Source organism: Hordeum vulgare, chromosome 4H, assembly GCF_904849725.1.
Source record: "Hordeum vulgare subsp. vulgare chromosome 4H, MorexV3_pseudomolecules_assembly, whole genome shotgun sequence".
In the NCBI taxonomy this organism is placed as follows: Eukaryota; Viridiplantae; Streptophyta; class Magnoliopsida; order Poales; family Poaceae; genus Hordeum; species Hordeum vulgare.
This window is the reverse complement of record NC_058521.1, coordinates 454084312-454093893: the sequence shown is the minus strand read 5'-3', so window position 1 is coordinate 454093893 and position 9582 is coordinate 454084312. Positions and strand designations below refer to the sequence as shown.

At 47.2% G+C, this 9582-nt stretch overlaps 1 protein-coding gene across 1 annotated transcript; it reads left to right on the top strand.

Moving 5' to 3' along the window:
* The first annotated feature begins 2115 nt into the window (after window positions 1–2115).
* LOC123448927 (transmembrane protein 209) lies at window positions 2116–6005 on the top strand. The gene is made up of 7 exons (XM_045125971.1): window positions 2116–2410; window positions 2527–2582; window positions 2840–3681; window positions 3773–3971; window positions 4133–4312; window positions 4450–4826; window positions 5618–6005. Exons 1-7 carry the CDS (start codon window positions 2214–2216, stop codon window positions 5756–5758), a joined length of 1992 nt encoding a protein of 663 aa, XP_044981906.1. The 5' UTR covers window positions 2116–2213; the 3' UTR covers window positions 5759–6005.
* The last annotated feature ends 3577 nt before the right edge of the window (window positions 6006–9582 follow it).

Sequence of the window (9582 nt, the reverse complement as noted above, 5' to 3'; positions counted from 1 at the left end):
AATGCTTTGTGTGTATCAAACGTCGCAACGTAACTGGATGACTATAAAGATGCTCTACAAGTATCTCCGAAGGTGTTCTTGAGTTAGTATGGATCAAGACTAGGATTTGTCACTCCGTATGACGAAGAGGTATCTCGGGGCCCACTCGGTAATACAACATCACACACAAGCCTTGCAAGCAATGTGACTTAGTGTAAGTTGCGGGATCTTGTATTACGGAACGAGTAAAGAGACTTGCCGGTAAACGAGATTGAAATAGGTATGCGGATACTGACGATCAACTCTCGGGCAAGTAACATACCGAAGGACAAAGGGAATGACATACGGGATTATATGAATCCTTGGCACTGAGGTTCAAACGATAAGATCTTCGTAGAATATGTGGGATCCAATATGGGCATCCATGTCCCGCTATTGGATATTGACCAAGGAGTCACTCGGGTCATGTCTGCATAGTTCTCGAACCCGCAGGGTCTGGACACTTAAGGTTCGACGTTGTTTTATGCGTATTTGAGTTATATGGTTGGTTACCGAATGTTGTTCGGAGTCCCGGATGAGATCACGGACGTCACGAGGGTTTCCGGAATGGTCTGGAAACGAAGATTGATATATAGGATGACCTCATTTGATTACCGGAAGGTTTTCGGAGTTACCGGGAATGTACCAGGAATGACGAATGGGTTCCGGGTGTTCACCGGGGGGGCAACCCACCCCGGGGAAGCCCATAGGCCTTGGGGGTGGCGCACCAGCCCTTGGTGGGCTGGTGGGACAGCCCAAGAAGGCCCTATGCGCCATAGGAAGAAAATCAAAGAGAAAAAAAAGAGGAGATGGGAAAGGAGAGAAGGACTCCACCTTCCAAACCTAGTTGGATTCGGTTTGGAAGGGGAGGACTTCCCCCCCTTGGCTCGGCCGACCCCCTTGGGGCTCCTTGAGCCTCAAGGCAAGGCCCCCCCTCTCCCACCTATATATACGGAGGTTTTAGGGCTGATTTGGGACAACTTTGCCACGACAGCCCGACCACATATCTCCACGGTTTTACCTCTAGATCGCGTTTCTGCGGAGCTCGGGCGGAGCCCTGCTGAGATTAGATCACCACCAACCTCCGGAGCGCCGTCACGCTGCCGAAGAACTCATCTACCTCTCCGTCTCTCTTGCTGGATCAAGAAGGCCGAGATCATCGTCGAGTTGTACGTGTGCTAAACGTGGAGGTGCCGTCCGTTCGACACTAGATCGTGGGACGGTTCGCGGGGCGGATCGAGGGACGTGAGGACGTTCCACTACATCAACCGCGTTTCTTAACGCTTCTGCTGTGCGATCTATAAGGGTACGTAGATCGAAAATCCCCTCTCGTAGATGGACGTCACCATGATAGGTCTTCGTGCACGTAGGAAAATTTTTGTTTCCCATGCTACGTTCACAACAAGCAGCACGGGCACGCTCCTTCGCCTCCGCCTCCAGTCGTTCCTACTCCGCCTCCTTCTCCACCTCCATGAGCCGAAGGCCTTCGGCGCGCTCCGCGCACAGGTGCTGCGACCTTCAGTGCTCGAGGTAGGCCTACTCCTGTTGTGGTGTCACGCCCAGCGAGATGGGCGGCGCCGTCACGAACTCCTAGACGACGCCGGTCCATTGGTAGACCTCCCACGGCTCCGCGGGCTCGGGCTTCGGCAGAGGTGGCACGACGCAGTCGCCGGCGGCCGACAGTGCGATGGCCTCCGCGAGCTACTACTGGTACGCCGCCTCCTCGTCGGCCTTGCGCCGTGTTTCCTTCTCGCTGTCGCTGACGCGTGGACCCGAGGATGACGGTCGTCATAAATTATATTGACCACGGTGGTTGGGGACGGACATCGAGAAGGCGCGCGCGTCTGCTTCGCGTCCGCACCGACGCATTTCAGTTCCAAATTTGGGCTGAAAATGGCTCCACGCGGACGCGAAACAAAATAATGGGTGGCAAGACTGGAATTGGTTTTACGTGTACCGATTCGTTCCGAGTAGAATTCAAATCAAAGGCGAAAGGTGAAACTGTGCAGGTTTTCGAGTTTCGACCGGTTTCCGGCATCCGGTGCAGCGACGCGGACCCGCCCCCAATTTGCCTCCCCTCAATTTCGAACGCAGTGGCTTTCCTATTTCAAACAGCTCGCTCCCTGTCGCTGCAAACCCTCAGCGGCCCATCGCATCGTCTCAGGCAGCCCACTGCGACGGCAACGCCCGCGGCGATGGAGTTTCGGCACGGTGGCTCGCCGGGAGGCGGCGGGGGCGACGGCAAGCCGCGCGAGAAGTTCTCGGTGTACCAGAACCCGTCCCTCACCCGCGCGCTCGCCTCCCGCAGCGTCCGCCCCTCCCTCCCCGTCCTCCTCCTCCTTGCGCTCTCCCCCATCGCATCTGCCTCATCCCTCATGGCCCTGTCGTCCCGGTAAGCCTGAATCTACGCCCCCACCCTCCATCCCCCCTCCCTCCCATCTAAACCCTGAACCCCAGATCATGAGTTCATTACAACGCGTGGGTTCTCACGTTTCGCTGTTATCGCAGGGAGGGGCAGCTGTTCAAGGTCGCTGGTGGCGCGGATCTATCCATGGCTGCTGTCGGTAAGTTCTCTTGTCTCCATGCCAGATTTGGTGTTCTGAAAATTCTCGGTATGGGCGGGCCAGCACTGTGCTTGGTTGCTCATGACGTGTTTGTAGAAATGCCAAGCTTGGCTAGTCTGGTTGCTTCGCACGAAAGTTGCTGGCAGAAATGCCATACATTATCTAATGATCATTGTAAAACTTCACACTCTTAGGTCTTATAAAGATGCTTTGTTATGCTAGAGGTGCCTGCAATTAACCTGTCGTGCTCTTTTCAGTGTTTGCTGTTAGGTTGGTGGAGGCAGCTCTGGGTCTTGTCGCACTTTTGACACTGCCAGCGTTCTTCAGGGCACTGATGCTATACAATGGGAGGAAGGCATTGGCCAAGGAGGACAAGGTTGTATTGTCCGAACGCCAACTGGGGCTTCTTGGGTTAAAGACCACAGGTTCAGAAGGATCTCCCATGGGTGAGCAAACCAAGAAGCCTCCCAAGGCAAAGCCATCAACACCCTCAGAGCCAATTGTTCCTATCAGGAGATCTTCGTTCAGCTATACACCGTCACGGGTGCAACCAAGGATTGGCTCCAGCCATTTGAGCCCTGGTAGTGAGAGATTGACCACATTACAGATGTCGCCTTCCACTCCACTACAGAAGCCTGTTTCTTCCCCTTCAACTCCATGGTCGAGGAAAAGCTCAGGCAGCGCCAAGGGCATACAAACCGAGGCAATGTTGGACCAGTTCTTGGCTACCTTGGATGAAAATATTGATAATGTCACGGATTCAGCCTGTAAAACTGCAACCCCTCCAGCAACCATCACAGGCTTTGGTGTTGCCAGCCCTGTCTCAGTCACCACATCAACCACCCCTTCTGGTGCTACACGGAGCACACCTTTGAGGCCTGTGAGGATGTCTCCTGGCTCCCATCAGAAGTACAGCACGCCTCCGAAAAAGGGCGAGGGTGAGCTTCCACCGCCAATGTCCCTGGAGCAGGCAGTGGATGCCTTTGAAAATCTCGGCGTGTATCCTGAGATCGAGCAGTGGCGAAACAATCTCAGGCAGTGGTTCTCTTCAGTCTTAATGAACCCGCTTGTCGAAAAGATTAAATCAAGCCATGTCCAGGTGCTAATTAATTGGCATTGTTTTGCAGGAACCTATATTTCTAGTCCAGTTCAGTAATCACCATTTTATCTTTTTTATTATGCTCTGTTAGGTTAAGCAAACAACAGCTAGTATTGGAGCTTCAGTTAATGTTAGCCAAGTTGGAAGCGATCTGCCAAGCACGACACCACCGATTAGCTTATCTCCACTTGGTGGGACTAAAGATTGGCAGCCAACTGTCACCGTTGATGAGGATGGTATTCTTAATCAAATGCGGGGTGCACTTCTGCAGTCTCGTAATGCTCCTGTTGGTGAGTTGCTGGTGTAGTTTGAACTTTCCTGCTTAGTCTTGTCTTTTCATATGTTTCCATCAACTTGCGCAGCATAGGCTCTTTGATGTGGTTAAAGTTAGTCTACTCATTAAGTTTGGCATGGACTTCCCGACTTACTAGTAATTCTTTTCTCTATACAGCCCAAACCTTCGGTAGTCCACAACAGCCACAGTCAAACCTCCTCCTTCCAGCTATTCAAGCATGTATCGATGCAATTACAGAGCACCAGAGGCTTAACGCTCTGATGAAGGGAGAGCTTATAAAAGGCTTGCTGCCACAGAGTAGCGTCCGTGCTGATTATACTGTTCACAGAGTTCAAGGTGAGTAATTAATTATTTTATCCGGAAAAGTAAACTATAGAGACTTCAGTCGCTTGGTGCTATTTAGGCCTAGTCATAAATAGGGTGATTTCAGATATTGATATCGGTGCAACTTGTTTACTTGTATCTTGACGCAGAACTTGCTGAAGGAACGTGCTTGAAGAATTATGATTACATGGGTTATAGAGATGGCTATGGTAAATCAGAGAAAAAATGGACTAGTGAGCTGCCAACTGACTCACACCTTCTTCTCTACTTGTTTGCTGCTTTCCTTGAACATCCAAAGTGGATGCTTCATGTTGATCCAACCTCCTACTCCGGTGCCCAGTCCAGCAAAAATCCTTTATTTCTAGGAATCCTTCCACCGAAAGAGAGGTTTCCGGAGAAGTATGTTGCTTTGATATCTGGCGTTCCAGCAATTATTCACCCAGGAGCTCTTGTGCTAGCTGTGGGCAAGCAGAGTCCTCCAGTTTTTGCTCTATACTGGGACAAGAAACTGCAGTTTTCTCTTCAGGTGATTCAAGCATTTCTGTCAATCAATCAATCATTATTCCTTTTGCCTTAACTGCCAAATCTAATCACTGAACATGAGTTCTGAAATTTATGAAATAGAGCGTTTAATAAGACACGCAACACTGAAAGTTAACGCTGTCAAAAAAAAAACACTGAAAGTTAACGAGAAACAATCTCAAAAGGCTGTCAGTGGGATGTGTTATACATCTAGGGGAAAGAGCTGAGATATGTTTCATGTTAAAAGTGTCTGAAAATAAATGTTATGGCGCAGCAATTGTATATCTTTCTACCCCTTGCCTGGTTGTATTTTGGTGTGAACATGGTGAATTATGATACTCCCTCCGTTCCATAATGTAGTGCGCCCGCGCTTTTCGAGATTCAAAGTTGACCATAAATTTAATCAACGTGGGTGACTGCGGACAGAGCAAACATTATACCATTGAATTCGTATTCGAAAGAAGTTTTCAATGGTGTAATTTTTGCTCCCACCGCAGTCGCCCGCATTGGTCAAATTTACTGTCAAACTTAAATCTCGATAAGCGCGGGCGCACTACATTATGGAATGGACTACATTATGGAATGGAGGGAGTAACAAATTAATGGTACGAGTATGTAGCATGATTTTGACATGGAAAAGTTTGTTGAGACACACATTAATTTTATAAGTTGAGTTGAGCAACTTTGCGTGGTACTAAAGTTGCAAAGTGTTTATACTAAACTCAAAAGAAATTTAATTATTTAGTTCATTATCAAGTGATGCTAATGTTCTACACATATGTTTTCACTTTCCAGGGAAGAACAGCACTGTGGGACGCCATTTTGCTTCTATGCCACCAAATCAAAGTTGGTTATGGCGGTATTGTCAGGGGAACCCACATCGGGTCTTCTGCCTTGAACATCCTTTCTGTTCTTGATTCAGACATGGAGAGCTGAAGAAGGGCTGTTTGCTTGCCAGGAGGGAACTGTTGTAGTACTGGTTTCTACCACCATTAAGGAGATTAATTATGACTGTCCCAGTTGCTGGTGCTACATTGTTATCAACACCAGCAATGTCTTGAACTAGCCTAGTGTTAGAATGCGATATGCCCTAGTCGAGGGACACCTGAAATTTATTACTGAGTTGTATCTTAAAATCACTGACTGTCCAAACTCCTCAAATGCAATGATTGTGTGCCTTGAATTTCGTCCTATACCAAATTCCTATTGAGAAAGAAAAATAAATACTTGTCACTTCTCTACATGTTCTTTAGTGAATCAATTATTATCTACATCTGCTCATTAGTCATCTCTTTATAATACAAAAAATGAACGTGTGACCACTTTATGCAAGATTTTTTGGTGATAAACACACGTGCTTTATTACTCCAATAAAATGTTTGCAGGAATTACATACTCCCTCCAATTCATATTAATTATCGCAGTTTTAGTACGGATCGGAGGGAGTAGGGATTATTGCGGGCTGAGAAACCAAACATCTCTCCACTCAGATAACATAAGAGCGTGTTTTAGCTGAGCGTGCCTCCTGATCTAATAAACATCATTCATGATGAATGGAACATGAAAAAGCTACTGGTTCTCATCTTAATCTCTCAGATAACTGAAGCGTAATGCTCATCAGTGCCTCGAATCAAGTCATTAACCACTTCTTTACAATGTGAAGCTATTTTGGTACGAGATAGATTCAAATCTGCGGCCAATGCCATACTTGACGGATAGCCAAGCGCTCAAGAACTGGAATTTTTGTTCAAAAGGACCAATATGTGAGTCGAATTATGGAAAAGGACCACATGCAGTATGGATTTGCAGAAAAGACCACTACATCTCGTGGCGGCACGCGCGCCAAGTGACGTGTGACACCTGCCGTCACAGGCCGATGCGGCTGGGGTCTGCCGCCACCACGCGAGGCGGCCGGCCAAGCTCCAGGGGCTGAAAGTGGCGCTAGACGGCGATAAAATTTTATGCTGCCGGCGCTTCTTTTCAGGGCTGGGAATCGTTGAGATGCTCTATTTTCCCGCCTAATTTTCATCTATGTTCGCGCTCTTTTTTCCCTGCTAAATTTCGTCTGTTCGTGCCTTATTTTCTCGCCTTCACATCCGCTTGAGCCTATAAAACGAGGCACTCAAACACTCTGCGCCATCGTCTAGCCATACTTCAAAACACCCGCGCCTCAGTGTGTCACACTTCGTTCATAGTCAGTATGAGTTTGCCTTGCTCGGATCAAAGCATTAGGCCTAGAAAATGAAGAGTGTGAGTTTGCCTCTGGAGGTGGAAGTACTGCATTGTTGGTGTGGTGATCTCTGCAAGGTGAAGAGGTGATGGATTTTTCAGATTGGTTGGGCATGAAGTTTTTCATGAGCGCCAATTATGAAGAAGATCCAGCTGTTGCTACTTAATCGTACATCAGGCCTCCTGTATGCTTCAGTCATCAAGAATAAACACGTTGTTGATATGTAACGCCCAAGATGCGGTTCTATCCTTATTTTGGCACGAGGGCCTCGACACGGATAGAAACGCATCTCGTTGTTTCGCAAGAATGGATATCGTTACAAGTACATGTACTGAAAAGATGAGTATAAGGAGTTGGCTTACACTCGCCATAAGCTACATCAGAGTCACATCAGTACGAGACATACAATCATCATGAAGAAGAGCAGGGTCCGTCTACGGACAAAAACAAATGATAAAAGAATGACGTCCATCCTTGATATCCGAGACTGTCGGCTTGGAACCCATCCTAGATCGATGATGAAGAAGAAGAAACTCCAAATGAACAATCAACACGCTCGCGTCAAGTAACCCTTTACCTGTACCTGCAACTTGTGTTGTAGTAATCTGTGAGCTACAGGGGACTCAGCAATCTCATTTCCAAAGGTATCAAGACTAGCAAAGCTTAATGGGTGAGGTCTGGTTAAGTGGTGAGGCTGCAGCAAGCGACTAAGCATTTATTTGAGGCTAACTTACGAGTACAAGAATAAAGAAGGGGATGATCTACGCATAGCGGACGTGAACTACTAATGATCAAATAGATGATCCTGACACCTACTTATGTCAAACATAGCCCCACCGTGTCTTCGATCGGAGAAGGAGCTCACGAAAGAGACAGTCACGGTTACCCACTCAGTTGGCAAGTTTTAATTAAGCTTACTTCAAGTTATCTAGAACCGGATGTTAAACAAAGTTTCCACGTTGCCACATAACCGTGGGCACGGCTTTCTGAAAGATTTAACCCTACAGGGGTGCTCCAACTAGTCCATCACAAACTACCACACGCTGCGATGGAATGACCTCGATCAGGGATAACCCATGATCTCCTCGGGTTCCTATTGGAAAACCTCAACCTTGAGATAACCCAAAGCATCCTCGGAATCCCTCGCACAATATGCCCGAGAAAGGTAAAACAAGTCCAGCAAGGCCACCCGGCGTGTCGACAATCCCGATAGGAGCCGCGTATCTTGTTCTCAGGACACGATGGATAAGCACAGCGTACGGTGGCCTGATAGACATCACCCTAGTTGCCCCGGGTTGGCCCCGCAAACGGCTCTGTTTTGGACCAGCACCATCAGCACTGGCCCTCCCTGTATTATGTTGAATTAATCCTCAGGTTCATGACGCCCTATGTTTTTCAGTATTAACAAAATTATTATGTTGGGCAAATATAGTACCAATGTTGGGCCTTGCCACACGAGCTTTATCCCAAAACGAGAATCTAAGGGGTCCCCATAACAACCCCAAGCATGTTAGGAGTGCTCGTTTATGGAACATAACACCGGTAGCCGAAACTAAGGCGACAAAGGTGGAACAAAACACCAGGCTAGAAAGGTCGAGCCTTCCACCTTTTACCAAGTATATATGTGCATTAAATTAATTAGCAATAATATGGTGATATAACAAGGAACCCATCTTATCACATGGAAGCACCTGCACGTGCAACTAGCAACACTAACAAATGGTTAAGCAAGCGGTAACATAGCCAATCAGTGGTTTGCTAGATTGTGATAAGGTTGAAGGTTTTTATGGCAATGTTGAGAGGCTGACATTTAACAGGTGATAGGCAGCGAGACATAACGATAGAAGCGAAACAACTAGCATGGCAATGATAGTAATGGTATCTGGGGGAAATGATCATCTTGCCTGAGATCACGCTTGGAAGAAGAACGACTTCGTGAAGCAGACGAACCGACGTAGTCGAATGGGTCCTCACAATCCGACACGCTTGCGGAACTCTATCGAGACAAAGCAAACCTGAAACAAGCATCAACACAGATATTCACCACGGCACATGCACGATATGATGCACTCCTAATATGATGCATGATCAGTTTCAAATATGCAAGACATGGCAATTCACATCACGCAAACATTACACCTTAAGTGAAGTTCAATATGCAACGAGTTGCATATTGACGAAACTCGACATTAAATTATTTAGTTCACTCTTGTTTATTAACACGGTAATATTAAAATGTTGTCAACATGGCAAGGGGTGAACCACAAATTAAGCTACCTATCTAGGCATTTTAAATGAGGCCGGAAATGACATATAGCATCTCCAAAATGACCCCACGCGTTAAATTCTAATTCTGTCCAGATTTGTGCTAATCACATTTTATGTTTGTTAAACGGCAACAACAAAGTGGTTCACGTGATTCTACGCGTCGTTCTAGTCCATTTACATATATGGCTCATTTTCAACGGAGCTACTGTTAAATAACTACGACCTAAACAGTTTAAACACGACACGACACACAAAACGAGGT